We start from the raw sequence: 17,608 nt of genomic DNA, 5'->3' as shown, positions 1-17,608 counted from the left end.
CCTCCCCTCCCCGCCCCCCCCCGCCCCCCCCAAGACGACACCGAGCACACAGGACTGAGAAGAAAAGTCACACAACATCACGCTACACTAGGAAAAACACGCCGAGAGGCCCTACCCAGAAGGGGAGGCCCCAGAGCCAGCCTGGAGCTCCCTGGAGAAGGGGGCGTGCGAGGAGACCCTGGCAAAGGGCTGCTGGCGAGCCGTGAGGTAGTGCATCTCCAGGGAGCAGCTCCGCAGCGCGCTGCCCTCGCATCCCTGCCGGCCCTGCGCTGAGCCCTGCCCAGAGAAGCCTGGTAGCATCCTTCACACCTTACTCGCCTGGGGTGAGACCTTGTTCTCGAGTCTGGAGGGGTTTCTGCACGCGGGAGGCCGGGATCAGAGGGGAGCGCAGCTCAGAGCTGAGCCTCCTCAACACACCCTTCACGCAGGCATCGGACCGGCTGCCAACGGCCGCGTCTGTTTATGCAGGGCGGGGAGAAAGAAAAAAAAAAAAAAACAAAAAACAAACCAACACAATACACCCCAAAACCAAAGGCTTGGAAAGAAGAAAGAAGCCCACCCAAGAGCAAAGCATCAGCACCTTTCAAACAAAACAGCAGCACGGCGAGCGCGGGGGAAGAGGTGTGAGGGAGGAGACACGCAAACACAAAGCCCATCGCCCAACAGGCAGTGCCTCCCCGAACCGCCCTGGCAGGCGGCACCCGTGCCCCACGCCGCCGCCGCAGCACCCCTGCGTTGCCCCAGCGGGGGCCGGGTGCTGCGCCCGACGCAGGAGCCAAGCGGCGGGGACCTGCCGAGGCAGATTCTGGAGAAGCACCCAGAGGGCATCCAGGGAAAACAAAACCCATCAGGAAAATGAGACACCAGCAATCCCAGCATATCCCCAGGGGCACGCAGCCAGCTGCTGGGAGAGTCCTCGTGCCCCACTCGCGGCCCCCGGGGGCTCCCAGGGAAGCAGCCGCCACCACGCAGGCGCTCTGCCCTGTTGGCACGAGCGAGAAGAGAGCGGAGCAGCTGCGGGCGACCAGCGTGAGAGCACCCGGGGCCTCAGGGAGCCGAGGGGGGAGGAAGATGTGAGCACAGAGAGGCACCAGGACGAGGGGTACCAAGAACGAGCTCCGGTACAGGCACCAGTGTGAGGCTGTGAAGAGAGCTGCGAGTGTGCCCGGGCAGCGGGCGTGCTTCTGCACACCGCGTGTGCCAGTCCTGCGGGGCCGAGGCGCCAGGCAAGGGGGACCCCAGCTCTTCCAGGTAGCAAAAAGGAGAGAATAAATATAAAATTTCAGAGCAGAGCCCCCCCCCCCCCCCGCCCCCCCGGGAGGAGGGTACTAAGGGCGGTTGGTTTCTCCCTCGGAAGGTGGATAGACGGAGGTGTCCCACAGCTCTGCAGCGTGGGGCCGCTTCTCACCCTGCCTCAGCTGAGGAGGTTGCCCTGCTCCTGGGCTTGCGTCAGACTGTCCTTGCGATGCAAGTGGTGGACCCCCATCCTCTTGGGGCTGCGGTGCGGCCGACCGAAGGGAGGCTTGACCTTGCCTTCTCCACCTTCCTCTTGGGCACCTCCTTGGTTGCTCTCCTTGCCTCCCTGCAGCAACATTTCCCTCTCCTCAGCTGGGCTCTCGGGCAAGCCGAGGTCCACGTAGTCCTTGTGCTTCTCTGGCGAGGGGCTTCCAGGCTCAGCAGTGCCTCCGCCGCTTTCCTGCAACAGCTTCTGGGCTTCATCCTGGGAGAAATCTGTACCGTAGTCTGAGGAGAAATGGCTCCTGCGAGCTCTGGACTCGGTGCTGTCTGTGTCCACGCTCGAGTCCCGGCTCACGGTCCAGCTGCAGCTCTGGGCAGACTCCTCACCATCCGAGTAAGCCGAGGCTGCCCTACCCAGCTCCTGCATGGAGCGGCTGAACCTCTTCTGCAGCTCGGGGGCCGTGTCACGGCCGAAAGCCGTGCGGTTCATCAGCACCCGCTCCGAGGTGGGGGGCGCCTTGTCCACGAACATACGCTGCCAGTTGGCCAGCAGGTCCTCCTCGGAGCTGGCGGAGCTGGCAAAGGCGCTCGGGATCTGCGGAGGGCTGCTGAAGGGGCTGCTCTGGGAAGAGCCGTGAGCCCGGGCGGCTTTGGGGGACTGCTGGCAGGAGCAGCTGGAGGCCGAGCGGTGCCCTTCCGAAGCGGGGCTGCTGGGGAGCGTCCGGTGCCGGTCGCAGCTCTCGTCTTCGCTCTGCACCAGGCTGAGGGAGATGGCCTGGCGCGTGGCGTACGTGCAGTTGGGCAGGGGGCTGTTCTTTGGGATCCTCACCTTGTCCTCCGAGAACTCAATCACTTTGCGCCCGGGGTACATAGGATGGGGAGGCGAGGGTGTCGGGTACGGGCTCAGCTTCTCAAAGGCAGGCGCCTCCTCTGGCACGCTTTCCACGCTGCTCTGCGGCTTGCAGCCACCGTTGTGCTGTTTCCCCACATCTCCTCCCTCCTTCCCCATCTGCCCTGCGCTGTGGCAGGCATCAGGAGGGGCTCCACTCATGTCCACGTGCACAAAGACATCCTCGGCCATGGGACAGCTGCCGCTGCTAGACTTGGCTGAATTCAGAACCAGAGATTCTGGTTTCTCCAAGACTCTGGCAATGACCGAGGTGGGCACAACATCGGATGGAGCCAATGTGTGGGTTGCCTCTTGACCAGGCCCTGCGGACTCCTGAGTGCTGTGCAAATGCTTATTGACCATGTCCTGCAGCTCATAGGGAAGCTAGGGAGAAGGAGAAGGACATGAGAAGGGGGCTGCCACACAAGCCATTTAGTTCCAAATAACCTGCCTCTTCCAACCAACCTTCGTGCGTACTTTGTACGCCTTATCTTGACCCTAACAGTCACCTACTCTGCCTTGAGAAAGGTATGTCCTTCCAAAGCAAACCTGCCCCACGAGGGACTAACAAGGCCCCCCAGCCGTCACACCAGTCGTGTTTCTAGGCCATGGTTCACAGGCCCCATTTTGCAACAGGAACCAGAAGTGGCACACGGGCTCAGCCCCCCACGCTGGTGAGCACAGAGCCGAGGCCCCGGCAGCACACGCTAGGAAGGGGGCTATTGATCTGTGGAAAAATCAGCTGGTGGGTGCACTGAAGTGACTCAACAGCCCCCAGTGCTGGGCTCCGCAGTGCTCCCCGCGCGCGGTCACTGCAGCCACGCTGCCCTGGCAGCCTGCCCGCAGACCAGGATCGATGCCTTCCCTGGTGCCTGCCGACCCCACCACCTCACCCCACTCCCTCCCTCGCTCCACCTCAGAGAGGCAAACGGGGGGTTTGTCACCAAAGCTGCAGGACTGGAGTCTCCACGGGGGGGGGGGGTAAGCACCACTCCTTGCCCTGCGGCTCTCCCCATCGCCCTGCCAAGCTGCCCTCGCCGTGGTCACCACAACCATGCAGAGCACGGGGAGCAGAGCTCCACAAGCCACTCGGGGGCACAGCAAGGCCTGTTCCACCCCAGCCAGCTGGAAGCTGTGCCCAAAGCTGGGGACACGGGGCACGCTGCAGGACAACCGCTGGCTGAGGCAGCCTGCCCGCACAGCTGCTCAGCACCAACCCCCCTCCAGTGGCAGCCACGTGGGACGCGGCGCGCCGGGGGGCAGAATCCAAAGCTCCAGGGAGGGGAGACAGCTGGGAGAGAGGTCAAAGTTACCCCAGCAGTAACTGATACACCGACCTCAGGAGTGCTAATTTGAGACACAATGGGGGAGGGTGACACACTGGTCACCTGCTAAGTTAAAAAAGACAAGCACGTGGGTTTGCCGAGAGGAACATAAGGAGGGACGGAGACTCGGGGTGCGGCAAAGAGAGCGCTGGGGTGAGGGCCTGAGCGATCCTCCCAGCCGAAGGAGCGACGCTACTAATGTGAAAGGCCTGAACTCCATCTGCGCTCATCCTAAGGGCAGGATGGGCTGTACAGACCCCACACGGGGGAGTACGAGGTGGTAGCAACTTCTTCCATTCAGGAGCCCCAGAAGACACCCTGAGTGCTGTCTCCCACGTTTCTCCTCAAGAGTGAGAAGTGAAGCAGGGCCAGACTAACGCTGCTTGACTCCTTATCGGGCAGCATGGCCCTTCCATGTAGCCAGGTGAGGAAGGGAAGAGGACAAAGCAGGGTAAGAGAGAGGTCTGTTCTCCTGCCAGCTCCCATCAGGCACCCAGCAGGCTATCAAATTCAAGGTTATTGTGCTTTTTATAACAGCTCCTGGCTGAGCTGTGAAATGGAGCTGGCGTGAAAGAGGAGCTGACAGAGGCTCTGTGCTGCCTTTTCAGTGGGAATGGGAACAGGAGCCCCCCCCTCTAAGGGAGGCTGAAGGAGGAGAGGCCCACAGCCCTGCAGAGGAAGCTGGAGAAAGCACGATGCCGAGGGAGACCACGAGCCCTTCTCCCCCACCTCAGCAGGACGGCTACTCACGTCAGCAAACTTGTGGTTCCTGAAGTGGGACTTGTTACACTTGAGCAGCTGCACTGCAAGGTTGCAGTCCTGTCGATAGCGTTCCTGCAAGAAAGGGCACACGTGCGCCACGGTGTGAGGCTGCCCCGCTCTCTCACCCGGAAAGGCGCCACCTGACCAGATGCTGCTTGAACAGAAGCAGGAGGAGGCGTCCGCCGAATCGCTCCTGAGGGCGCCTGCCACTCCCTCCTCTCCACACCTCTGGGTATTTTCTCACATTCAGCCAAGGTGTCCCACCTCCAGTCCTTGCTCCAGGCCTATACTCTCTGTCCGTGTACCAACCCCCTCTCCCTCCCTCTGGGGATTTTAACAACCTCCAGAAGTCCCACCAGATTTGCTATCCCATCCCAGAGCCGCCAGCCACGCCTGAAGACACTGCCTGATGTCGGGCATCTTGCAGGCAGACAGACTGGACAGAGTTGCGAGCAGTTAACAGAAACAAGCACCAGATCCAGGAACTTCTATATTAATGGCATCATCTCCCTCCCAGCTCTAGAGTAAATGACCCCTCCGTTGGTACAGCCTGGACTCAGGTCGATCCCTAAGCTCAAGAGAGAAAATACATCCAGTTTCAAGAGCAGTTCTTCCTTGCTCAACCCCTCAGACACTTTTCTGTCTGTCTGTCCCTCCTGTCGTGTATTTTCACACTTCCATACACAGTGACGTCATTCACGTGCTCCTTTACACTTTGAACCAGAGGAAGAGCCCACACCTCACACGCTTCCGCAGCCGTTTGCAGACTGACACTTACATTGAGTTCCTCCAGCTTATTGATGGTGGTTTTGGCATCAAGCAATTTATTAGTGAGCTCTACAATCTCCCAATCCAGCGTCTTGCGGTCCATCTCTGCCTTTTTAATCTGGGATGCAAGAACACCAGGTGTAAATCTCCCCAGCCCAGAAGAACCTGGCTTCACCACCCACCTCACCCCAAGCACGGCACAACGACACGTTCAGCTGGGATACAAAGACTTCCGCACAGACAGACAAGGGCGACAGCCTGGCTCTTCACCAAGGGGGGGGACTCCAGAGGCCAAACGGAGCCAGCCACTCTGCTAACTGCAAAGACAACAGGTTGAGTCTGAACCTCCTCAAGGCAGTATCTCTTCCTGCAGCACAACCATGTTTCCTCCCTGCCCTGGTTCACACAGGGCCTGCTGGAACTCCAGTGGTTTTGAGCAATCAATCCCATCCTGCCACTGGCCATGAAGACCTCTGAGCTTGGGACACCCAGCCCACATCTCTGGGGCAACAGAAGGAGAACACTGCCCATAAAGATCCAGCAGTCAGTGCTGAATGGACAAAAGGCTTTATTGGCAGGGAGAGGGCACCATCTTGAAAGAGTTTAAGCCTTGCTCTAGTGAGAAAAAGGACCTGTGTAGCTTCACCTGGACATCAGTTAATGCCCTGCCTAAAGCAGGCAATCTCACCTCTTTAGACTCCCTAACAGCTCAGGTACAGGGCCGACAGGGACCCAGATGTAACAGCAGAGAAGGGCAACAGCTCAGAACCACCAAGCCATCACCTTCTCAAGAAGTTCTTCCAACTTCTTGTCCAAGGGTGCTCTGAGACTGTGACCACCAGGGCTGAGCTGTGTGTGCTGGGTACAACGCAGCAGCACACGAGGGCTAAGGGAGGACAATGCCTCCCACGGGCGCAGTCTCTTCAGGCGCCACCATAACGAGCATTTACCCAAGAAATTCAAGTGCTACAACCAAAGAACTCTCATCCTGGGCAACGCGGCGGCAATTGGCACCTCAGCTGTTTGTCCTGCTTGCCCACAGCCCAGAAGGGGAAGGGAGCAGACGAGGCTTACGGCCATCCACACCTCGTGCAGTGCCACAGCCTATGGGCAGCCCCACTTCCCAGCGCGCCACGCTCCAGCTGGCTCGGAGTCAAAGGCTCCTGAGATGGAGCCGTGCAAGCTGGGACCTGCTGCATCTACGGGCAGCTGCTGGATCCCAGGTGAGCCCTTGGCTGGACGAGGGCCGGGGCCCCTCCATCTGGGATGGCGTATGGGAGACTGACAATGGAACCAACAGGCTGAGACGCGTCAGAGAGGAAAAAGAAAAACACACAAACGAAAAGACGCAACTGCAAAAATCCAGCTTTGGCTGAGAGAGGCCTGAGAGGTAAGTGCGCCCAGCGTGTGCCAGCAGCAGCGTGGGGAGGAGAAAGAGAGAGAGAGGGAGAGAAAAGAAACAGCCATGAGTGTTATGAATGCACACCACAGAAATACACGCACATTAGCTCTGCCCTGACTGCCCCCGTCCTCCCAGGATGACCCCCCCAAGACTGGCTGACACATCCCTGGCATTTTGAGAGGGACTGAAGCAACACGACGGAACACCATGCAGTTATGTTGTGGGGAACCAAAGCTCACGTGCATGATCAAGTAGGGGCTCAGTAAATCAAGAAAACAGTTCATGACACCAGCCGGAATGGGGAGTAGATGGTCATGGCCAGAATCTCACCCCTCACCCACTGCCACATCTGCTGGGTAAAGCCAGCGCCCCTTCCCCCATCTGCTCCTAACACACAAGTCTCTTCCACCTCCTCTCCGTAGAGACTGGCACTTACCAGGGCATGCAGCTTCTCCTCCAGGTCCTGGTTGGTTCTTTGGGAAGCGGTGTAGCTGTTCTGCAACCTGCAGAAAAAAAGGCTGTATACGTGGGAATGATCTCAGGCACCTCCTCAAGTCCCCTTCACGGCTGCCAAGCACCACAACTCCAGGAAGACTGGTACGAAGACAACTCGGCATATACACCATGCCTCACCTCTGCCACACAACGGCCTTCAGAGCCCGAGTCACTGGAGGCAAGATGAGGTTGGCTGGGTGAAAGGACCTTGCAGAGGAGGGTGTTAATGGCTTCAGAGGACTCCTCTGAGCTATGTCATGTATAAGCACGTGACCAGTGACTGGCAGTGATTTTTAGCTGAGGTACTGTTCAGGTAAAGTGGGGATTCATTTTCTCGCGGCCATCAGGAGCTCCTTCTGCACACATGGGTAACCAACCAGGCTGGATCCTGCCTTACATCCAACAGGTGAAGAATTCCCTGTTGCTGTCAGACCCTCACTGCTGTCACAGCATTCCTACGCTGTACCCTGGAGGAAGGAATGGCTGCAGAGCCTTTAACAGCCCTACAGCCCGGGGGTGCACCTTTCTGAGGACATGCCTTTGATTTCCACAAAACAGGGCACGGCCTGCTCACGCCAGCTGAGCGAGTCCTTGGCGGGAGGGATCTCTCTAACTCGACCCCTCTCGCTTTCTTTTCCATACCTACGGAACTTGTCCTTGAATTTCTCCAGCTCCTCGCGGTTCTGGCCCAGCTCCATCTCCAAGTAGTCCTGACCCGACTCCAGCTCCCTCTCCATCGCCTCCATTTTGTTAGTGACGTAGGTCAGCCGGCGGCGCAGCTCCTCGTTCTCGTGCTGCAGCAGCCTGGGGCACACAGGAACGAGGTACCACTGAGTGCACAAGGGGGACCCCACACCAGCACCCCCACCCCGTTGCGCTGCTCTAGGGCCCAAGACCCCCACACAGGGGGCCCCGGGAAGTCAGGGACCGAACTGCCAGGCGACTCCAGCACGCACAGCAAGAGTGCCTCTCTGTCGGGAGAGGGAGACTCAAAACTCTCTCGGAGCCGGGGCAAAGCAGCGCACGCCAGCCGGCCAGCCCCGGCTCCCGGCTCCCGCTCAGGTTACAGGGCTCAATAAAGCCCACCAGCCAGATGAGCCGTGCAGCTCCAGTGTCCCTCACCGGTGAATGAAACCCACTCAATAATTTATCCCAGTCCAGGCTAGAAGAGCTGAAGGCAAAAGAAGTAAAATCATCTCCTCCTCCCCTGAAACTGCCCCAAAGCCCTCCTGCCTTTAATACGTGGTGGAAAGAGGCCTCCTTACGGCCATAAGCCCAGCAGCAGAGGTGTGGGGGGGGGTGTTTGCAGATGGGATCACAGCTGCCAGTCACCCCATTCCAACACAAACTGCTCCATTCCTCCGCAGCCAGGACATGCCTGGTGGTCAGCAGGATTTCCTGTGGGTTTTCATTCCTTTGGGCTCAGTCGCCTGCAGAAACCCAGCAGCGCTGCTTCTCCCTGGCAGCGCAAGCCTTCTCCTCACCAGGGCGTGCAGCTCAGCGCCAGCAGCTCCCCGTGCCCCGCGCCACCAGCAGCAAAGGGCTCAGCTCTCGCCCTCAGTGAGCAGCACGCCTCTGCATGCCGTTTCTGGCGCCTTACACCAAACAGTGGCATCAGCAAGAAGGGCTAAAAAAGGCATTTTTCTCTCTCCACCCGTACTAAAGGCTTCATCTCCTACTTTCTTTCACGCCCACCAACTCCTCTGCCTGCACCTGCACTGGGGGTCTATGTTCCCTCTCCCTCCAGGGGGAGAGAGATGCAAGGCAGAGCTTGGCAAGGCACAGACTAAAGCTCTGCCCACACGGCCCCAAAGAAGACTGAAGCTCCGAGAGGGGCCTGCAGGGCCACTCAGCCTCGCTGTGCAGGTGGCACAGGCAGGGTGTGAGGAAACAGCACCCACGCAGTCGCAGTCTGACAGGCGTCAAGGGGGAGCAGGACACTTACTTCATCCTTTCTGCATCCGTCAGGGGTTCCTGCACGGGGAAGAAAACAGCTGTGAGATTCTTTCAGAGCAGGAGTCTGTCTCTCACCCTGTCCTAAAGGGCAGAGTCTTGGTTGCTAGGCCCTGCCTGTGGCTATTCCTCACCTGCTCTGACAGGTCACGCTGGGCAAGCTTAGAGCTGCTAGGATCTGTACACAGCGCTCAGCTGTCTGATACCAACACAGACTGTGTGTCCTGGTTCAGGGTGGAGGAGCTAGACTAGAAATCACCACACAAGTTAGGTAACTTCACTCTCCCACGGCGCAGTCTCAGCATCTCTCGTAACCTTGTCACCTCAACCGGTGTTTCAGCTTCCTCCGCATCCACAGTGAGTGGGTAGCAGGAATCTCACAGGACAGCATACACAGAGGATTAAACTGTCACCGCAGCAAGCACAACACCCTTGAAGCCCCACAAAAAGGAGGAGAGAATCATTTGGGAGCTGAATAATGCGTCTACCATTTACACCACCTGGATTCTGCCGTGAAAAGGGTTTCTTTCTGCAGACCTGAAACTAGCCACTGTGACTATTCCGGGATAGCAGAAGAAACACTAAAGTTCAGAAAAGCCTGTGAAAGAAATTAACGTTCTGGGCAACAACCCCAGAGGGGGCTGAAGCAGGGATGTGCAGGCAGGGAGGCACGGCACAGTGACAAGAGCACACAGCTCAGCTACTCTCACCTCCTTCGCACTCTTTGTGTTAACCCATGAGATGGCTGCTGCCTGCCAGCACGCCTGGGAGAGATTTAATAGGCACTAGAAGCAACCATGCTATCTACGAAAGCCCAAGACTGTGACCGTTCTCACAAAGTCCAAGATGCCCATGGATTATTTCTGGTGCTTGGTACCAACAGCACTGCCCAAACTTACAAGTGCCACACTTCAGGCTGCCCATTAAGCGTCACAGTCAGCTCTGGGACGAGAGGCCATGCCACAGGCAGTTGTGGATGAGGCTGTTGAGCTGCTAGTACCATGACAGAAGGCAAACCAGCCCAGTCCTGGCCCTAAGACATCATGGGGCTGCTTCCCTCACCAGTTCACACTTTAAAAGAACGGTCCTTACCACCTGCACACATCCTCCTGTCCCTAAAGGCAAAGCCATCCTTCTCTCACATCCTGACCCCCCACGGCAAGTGGTTAATTCATGCAGAATCATCTAGCAACTGCCTCCCCTACCCCCCCAAATACAGACACAGCAGATGTTCGTGACCAGGTAAAGGGGATAAGGTGATTCCTCTTAAAATGACACGATGGCCCCACAGCAGGCTGGAGAAAAAGAGGAGGCGGCTCACCAAGACCTGAAACCGCCATCATATAAAGACCCAGCGCCCCGAGACAGCCAGGCACGGGGCACGCACAAAGCGCTAGGAACGTCCCAGCACCTCCTGACACCAGAGCTGCCTGCACACGCCTGCTGCCCCGCAGCCTGACGGGCCTCCAGCCTGCGAGCGCCCGGGAAGGCTGCGGCAGGGAGAACAGCACCAGCTCCTGCCTTCCTAACTCCTGGGGCCAAAGGGAAGCTGGTTCCCCCCAGGAACATACACGCAGCCACGAGCGGCACCCACAAGAGAGCAGCTTCTGGTGACCAAGTACCCACAACACGAGGTCTGGGGGCCTGCTCTCGCTCTCCCCACTGGCATTACAGACTAGATGAGACCCAGGTGGGGGCTTTAGCCTTTGTGAGACCCCTGCCTGTGAGCCGGTGGCCTTGGCACCTACCTTTAGTGCCAGGCTGAAGGAAGGGGAGGATCTAGGTGGGGTAGGCCCCTCCTCCCGACTCCAGCGTGTTGGAGTGGAGAAGGATCCTTTCTCTGGGTAGTTCGGCTCCAGCGCACGCTTCTGCCCAAGTTCAGCACACAGGTGGTGTGGCTGTAACAGCCGCGAGCAGGGACTGCTTTCATCCCTCCTGCCCTCTGCACTGCTTTTCCACGGAGACAGTGAGTGCTGCTGCCCAGAGGACGTCCCTGCCAGCCCCAGGTCTGCCAGCTGCTGCGTCAGCTCATACTGACACAGATCTACCATCTTCCTCCCCAAGGAATGGAGTTTTTCCTTGCTGTCCTTCCTCCCAAGGACAGGTTTCTTTCTTAGTCTGGAAGCTCTCTCAGCCTCCTCAGCACACTTTCTCTGGCACGAAGCCATGACCAGCCCCTCACATTTCTTTTGTGCTTTTCTTCTGCTCGGGCAGGGGGATCTTTCAGTCGCACGCTTGGTTTTGACCCCTTGCAGGTGACCTTCCCCTTGGCCTCCTGGTACGGAGCTTCTGGCGAAAAGGGGAGAGTTCTGGTCTTGTTGTGCTCCCCTGGTCTCTCCTAGTGAGCGCAAGCGCATGGGACTCAGCACCCGCCGGGTAATCTCATCCAGGAATTTGGAGAACTGCAGTTTTTCCTCTGTGATCTTCTCCCTGCGCTTGACAGGGTCAGCGGCACCGCTGCTGCTGCGCTCCAGCGAGCGCTTCTCCCTGCGGCTGAGGCAGAGGTGGGGAGCGCTGTGCTTGCACGAGCCACGGCCACGGGAAAGCGTCTCCACGGAGCGGGACTTGCGTAAGCTCTCGGGGCACGGGCCTGTCGTGTTGGTCTGCTTCAGGATCCCTTTGAGAGGCAGCTGCGTAGAGGAGGCCCGAAACTTCCTCGGTGTCAGCACTTCAGGAGGCTCTTTAAACATAAGCGAGCGTTCCAGGCTTCTGCTCTTGAAAGAGCAAGCGGGATGGTGCCTTTCATCTCCAGACACCACGACTGTCTCCATGCTACGGCTCACAAATTTGCCGAGGTGCCCACGACCGCGGTTTGGGCACCGCTTCCCACTCCGCTGCCCCATCTTCCCGCCACGTGGAAGTGCCGGCGAGACAGTCTGGCTCTTGATGTTCAACTGTGCTCTGCACCCTGCCGCTTCCTTCTCACTGCTGGACTCCAGGGACCACGACGAGGAGAAGTTCAGGTTGCAAACCTCAAACCCCTCTGCCTGCTTGAGCTGGCCTGCCTCGGTGTAACTAAACCCCGTTTGCTGGTGCAATGGTGTTAAGCCCTTTGCCACCCGGCAAGCCGTTACCTGACTCTGCTCGGCCAAGATCACTCCGTCCTGGTCGTCACGAATGATGGGCACCTCGTGGCGGACCTCGCGGTGCTGCGGGGGCGCCTTGCGGTAAGGCTTCTTTGACGGAGCTGTGCTCGACATCCTCCCACCTGCGCGGCTCCAAGAGCGGGTTACCTGCCGACAGCAAAAAGGGCACAGAAGAGAGAGTCACGGGCGCTCCATCGAACCCTAGAAGTGACCCAGCAGGAATTCAGCTCCTCCGGAGTCCCCGAGCAGGTCCCCATGCAGAGGGCTAACAGAGCAGGGAAAGGACGTGGGCACCAGCCTGGAGCAGCAGCTGCAGGAGAGGGAGCAAAGTGAGAGGTAGCCGTGCCCTTCTCCCAGGCAGCGAGAGCAGAGGGCTGGCACATCCTCCCCCCTCTACACACGCTCCCTCACGTAGTTTGTGTGTGTCCAGATTATATATAGCAAACGAGAACAGACCTCACAGCAGCATATTGATCAGGCTCTTTAGGAAAGGCCTTTTCCAATATGGAAACTGCAAGCCTTACAGGCAGCAGTGACAGCTGGAGCAGGAGTTATTGATCATGTGCTGTCACTGTCAGCAGGGACTGTGTGGGAGGAGACTCCAGCCATTAAAGAGCCCAAACCCAGAAGTTTTTGGCTTACACCGGAACGCCAATGGAGCAGACCACTGGAGGCTTGTCAGGAGGTACCATACCATGACAACTGCTCACTCTGTCAGAAAAGACAAAGGCAATCTCCCCAAGTCACAGGCGGCATCAAATCGGGGAGCAATACCGTGGAGGTCGGTACCCAAGGGCAGATTTTGCACCATGCAGCAGTACCACTGGCAGACGAGTCCCTTTACCCCAGGCTGGGCTGGGCAGGATTCCTCCTGCTGCGGGAGCAGCAGCAGTACAAGAGCAAAACATGGGGCAGAAGGAAACAGCTCTCTTGTACCCATGGAAGAACCTCCTTCCTTTCCACCACTTTGGGACCGCAGTGGAGGGCAGGAAGGCTTCTGTCCAAGCAGCCAAGAGTTCCACCACCCCATTGTACCCACGACAAGAAGTCCTGGAGATGCCAAGCGGTCCCTGCAGAGCCCGATACCAGACTCCCCAATGACAATGTACGCATCACTCTCAGTCCCCCTATATTTGGGGCAAGTGCCCACTTCTCATTCCTCTTTCCCGTGATCCTAACCCTGATCAAGCCCAGCATCTCTGCAATCCTCAGCGCCCGACTTGCAGCACTTCAAAGTGCAGGACCCACCTCAACCCAGACCACCCTCTCACCCCTCTTCTAGAGGCAGGGCCATTCGACTCCCATTCACACACCTTCAAGGCAGTCAATGGACACCACCGGGCCAGTGACCTAGCAGGCTCCACTTTGTGTTTCGGCCAGTGGAGTTTTACATGTCAAGTGACTAAACAGAGCCCAAGAATTCTCTCCAATTCGTACCCATTCTTGCCTAGCTACATCTTCTTGACACTTAGGCTGAGTCCCCTGGGAGGACTGGCAAGCGTGAGGTGTCTGCCCCAAGCACAGAGTGGCTCCAAGCCACCACAGGATTTACACTTCACGGGAACGTTTGCAGGCCGTCCTCCACTCTGCTAAAAACACAAGCTCACAAAAGTCCCTCACGCCTTTCCACAGACACGAATAACTTCCCAGGATTAATCTGTAAATCTCCATCACCAGAAGGCTGGAAAATCCCCCTTGCTGCAGTCATTCCCTCAAGGTCCCTTCTCCTAAAAAAGCTCAAGGAGGTGAAGAGATCTCTAATACTTTAGAAAAATAACACCCAGCATACCGAATGCACATCCCACTGCATCCCCAAGCAAAACAGATGGGTCTGACTTGCTGGGAAGACATTTCTTCAAAGAGGAATGCTGAAATCCTGACCAGAAGCAGGTTTGTCAACGCCCCATCATCAAACAGGCAATCTAGGAGACACTTCTGTCAATTCCTGCCAGGCTAAGGACAAGAGATGCACATGGAGATATCCTGAGCTGAAATCACAATCCTTTCTCCAGCCCACAATGATCTGAGCACTTACCAGCCTGGGGTCAAATTCGAAGCTTCATGAAGCAGGGACACTCACTCAGATGCCCTGAAGGAGAGAAGCAAACAGCTTAGCATCAATCCAAAGAGCCAGTTTGAAATCCCACCCCATAAATACGTAAGGAATAGGGAATGTTTACAACCGAGGACAACTGGATGGTCATCTCATGCCAGGTAACTGCCCCAACCCATATCAGATCTTCTGAAAGCAGAGGAAACTAGCTTAGGATAGTTGGGCCACATAGCCCAGCAAGACAGGCACCTGGAAAGAACATGTCCAAGGCACTCAGGCCACCAGGAACACAAAACCTCAAAATTTGTGAAGCAATAACTTCAAGAGAACTTTGGTTCCAGGAAGGACTGAAAAAACCCCCTGTGAAATGGAACCCTCCCAGATAATCTTCCCCACTACCAGAGAGGGATGCTAACTGTGAAGCCTTTCAGAAGCTCAGTAACGCTAACAATTACTTCACTCATCCTTTAAGTCAGTGCTGCTTACCTACAAATGAGCTAGCAATTACCAGACTCTAGTTTGAGCCAAAACGTGACATCTCATGCCTAAAACCCACACCTCCACGAGAGAGGAAAGCAAGCTACTCTGACTTCCAGCAAGCAGCATGCCATGCTCTACCTAGCTGCTAGCAGGCTCCTGTAAAGCAGGGTCCAGCCAACCACGGATACAACACAAGTTCAGAAACAATCTTCCTCTCTGTTCAAAGCCCAGGGCACCCATCACCACAACAGGAGAATTCGGTCGATCTGGGAGCCAGCTGTAAGAGCGTAACTCTGTGGCCACCACTGCCACTGGCAGGAGAGAGACTGCAGTAGACCCTTCCCTTCCCTGATGCACTTCTGCTGCTTTTTCCTTGCCAATGGCCCCAAGCCCTGGGAGGCAGGATGAGAGCACAGGGTGTGGAGCAGTTGTACGCACGCGGGGAGAGCCAGACCGAAGGTGAACGGAACAGGCAGGCAACCAGGACCACGCAAACTCAAGCTTTGCCAAAACACACTGAAGAGGTGCCCTGGTGCTGGCCCTGGCCCAACAAGCTGTCTGGCCCCTTTCCTTACTACAACGTTATAGTCGGGTCTCAACTAGCACGGGAGGAAAACAGCTTCACAACAGCAAAACCACTCTGGGGGGCGAACTATAAAGTACGGGGGGAGAAAGAGGGAGAGGGAGAATGTGCACCTCCAGGAAGGACCAGGCCAGCACAGTTCGAATCTTCTTTTCCACCAACTCCCAGCAGGAGCTGGTTCAGCGTCAAGGCAAAACCAGCAGCCCCATGGGCTGGGAGGCAAGCGGAGGCTTCCAGGAACAGCTGCGCCCATGGGTCCACGCATGTTTCCATCGCAGAGATGCTCAGCACATGCCAAAGGCCTCCCTGTCTCTCAGCACACGGTTCGTCAGGCTCGAACAGGACTGTCCTACTTCCTACCCCAGAGCCAGCAACTATGCTACCTGCCATCTCCTCCCTACCTACCTGGAAAAGATACTGGGATTTGAAACCTACCCTCACGATCTGAGAATTTCCAGACACTTAAATATTAACAGTGCCTCCAGGCAACTTCCCCTCAAACAAGGACTTACAGATCCAAAGTGACGACGTGTCCAAACATTTCTGGCCGCTTGTCTCCGAATCAGCTCTCCCCTGTCAGCATCCAGCAGCATCTGGCCCACAGGTCTTGAAACATGAGAAAGGAAACCCGGTGTCAGTCACCTACCGGCACCACGCACAGAAACAGCCAGGCAGGCGCAGAGCAACCCACGGCAAGGTGCCAGCGCGGAGGTCGGCAGAAAACGGCTGCACCATCAGACAGCTATCTAACGCCAGGCCCTCCAGCGAAATAATCTCGTTGTCTTCACTGTGTCCCAGGAAAGGACGGTCTTTTAACCATCTCTCCACCGAGCGGGACGCCTGTGCAGATCACTAACCGACCTCTAAAAGGCAGCTGTTTTTTCCAGACGGCTCCAGGGGTCACTGCTTCCCCACCTGCATTCCTCTCCAACACCAGGAACCTGTCACTCTGCTCCGACCACTCTGCCACACCACCCTACCGCTGCTCTGCAGGCTCCCCTGCACTGAACAGCACGGCTAAGCCCTTCTTGCCTACAAAACCTGAGCACCCTTTGCTACCACAGAGAGAGAATCCCAAGGCGGCTCAATTCACCACACCTCTGTTCAGAGAAGAGATACTCCCTGCAGAATACACAGACCTTGTGCTCCAAAGCAGAAATGGATCTAGGTAATACCCAGAAATAGAAGGTGGCACTAATCCTGCTCACCATGTTATTCACACGCCTCTCTCTGAAGGAGCTTGCTGTCAAGTCCACATTCTGACTACCCTGGAGAAGCTCAGCTTTAGCCTGGGGCTACAGCAGGAGGTAGCTCTTCAGCTATTCTAATTAGCACTGTCACACAAGAGGAAACTTAACCTCCTGGTTCCTTTTATCTGCCCTTTCCATCTCTGATCAGTGAAGTTCCTTTACAATTCTCCTCCTAGCAGGCTACTGTCTGCAGTAGCTCCAATTCTACTGTCTTCTAGCTACTACCCACGGTAGTCCCAGGCTCGTTTCTAAGCTCACTAACAGTTACAGCTCCACTGGAACAGCTCACTGAAGGCTACAAGGCTTGTGCTCACACTCGTCAGCAAAAAGTCACATCTTCCAGGCAAACAGGCACGCACACACGAGACTCAGAAGACTGCAGTGAAAACCTAACAACTGACTTTGTTAACGCAAAAACCTGAGGATTTCTCCACCCCCTCACAAAGACAAAACACACACAATCTTTCCTCTTCACAGTGCGGGAGTGCAGTGGCAGTGACAGTGCAGCTGCACAGGCAGTATACAAGCTGGACTCCGGCTGTTTTTACCAGAGAGCGCCCCTCATTGTAAAATCCACTTGCAGAGCAGCTATGTTCTCTGTGTGATCCGAGAGGGGCAAAACTTTTACCACACACCAGGAAGAGATGTGATCTAGCACAGAATTGCTTAAGACCATTCTGTACGGGGCCCACAGCACTAACAGCCGCTTGGCGCGCAGGCAAAACCACCGCGCTACCTGTTGGCATCCCTGTTTCTCCAGTTACAAGAAAGAGGTCCGTAGCATACAAGAAAAGGTCCAAAAAGGAACCCTTTGGACAAAAAAGGCACAGAAGAAAAAAAGCAACATTTGTAGGCACCTACTGTCTTCCTGATACTTGGTAAGTCCCTTGAGGCCTGAGGTAGCTAACACCTAGCTTTGGTTCTAGGATGCACACAGTTCCTGCCCGCTCGTTGTCGCAGCAGCTGGACACTCCCTGCACAGAGGCAGAGGACTCGCAGGGTTTTCCTCATCATCACTTTCTCCGGTGTTGCCTTTTCTGACCTTACAAAACAGCCTGCTTACCAGTGCTCAGGGTCGGCAGTCTCCCTTCCTCAACAGAGATA

General features: G+C 56.7%; 1 protein-coding gene across 3 annotated transcripts; it reads right to left on the bottom strand.

Annotated features, from left to right (window-relative positions):
- Positions 1–1,309: 1,309 nt before the first annotated feature.
- Positions 1,310–12,261, bottom strand: TJAP1 (tight junction associated protein 1). Of its 3 annotated transcripts, XM_086460525.1 has the most exons (9): positions 12,151–12,261; positions 9,045–9,073; positions 7,742–7,903; positions 7,041–7,107; positions 6,556–6,585; positions 5,213–5,320; positions 4,423–4,506; positions 2,155–2,731; positions 1,310–2,085 (listed from the first exon to the last, which is right to left on the bottom strand). In XM_086460525.1, exons 1-9 carry the CDS (start codon positions 12,250–12,252, stop codon positions 1,415–1,417), a joined length of 1,830 nt encoding a protein of 609 aa, XP_086316651.1. In that variant the 5' UTR covers positions 12,253–12,261; the 3' UTR covers positions 1,310–1,414. The 3 variants fall into 3 exon arrangements, with proteins under 3 accessions (XP_086316651.1, XP_086316649.1, XP_086316650.1); XM_086460523.1 differs by having other exon boundaries at positions 1,310–2,731; positions 12,127–12,261; XM_086460524.1 differs by lacking the exon at positions 6,556–6,585.
- Positions 12,262–17,608: the final 5,347 nt, after the last annotated feature.

This window comes from Leptosomus discolor, chromosome 2 (genome assembly GCF_034619465.1).
Source record: "Leptosomus discolor isolate bLepDis1 chromosome 2, bLepDis1.hap2, whole genome shotgun sequence".
In the NCBI taxonomy this organism is placed as follows: Eukaryota; Metazoa; Chordata; class Aves; order Leptosomiformes; family Leptosomidae; genus Leptosomus; species Leptosomus discolor.
The sequence above is the reverse complement of the archived record's forward strand: the minus strand, read 5'-3'. Positions and strand labels throughout refer to the sequence as shown.

Bases quoted from the DNA above. Each gene is read 5' to 3' on its own strand.
- TJAP1 (XM_086460523.1), bottom strand. From the start codon at position 12,252: ATGTCGAGCACAGCTCCGTCAAAGAAGCCTTACCGCAAGGCGCCCCCG. The intron at 9,074-12,126 runs GTAACGGCTTGC...TTCCCCGTGCAG, and splicing joins TCTTGGCCGAGCAGAGTCAG to GAACCCCTGACGGATGCAGA. The intron at 2,732-4,422 runs GTGAGTAGCCGT...CCTTCTCCCTAG, and splicing joins GGAACCACAAGTTTGCTGAC to CTTCCCTATGAGCTGCAGGA.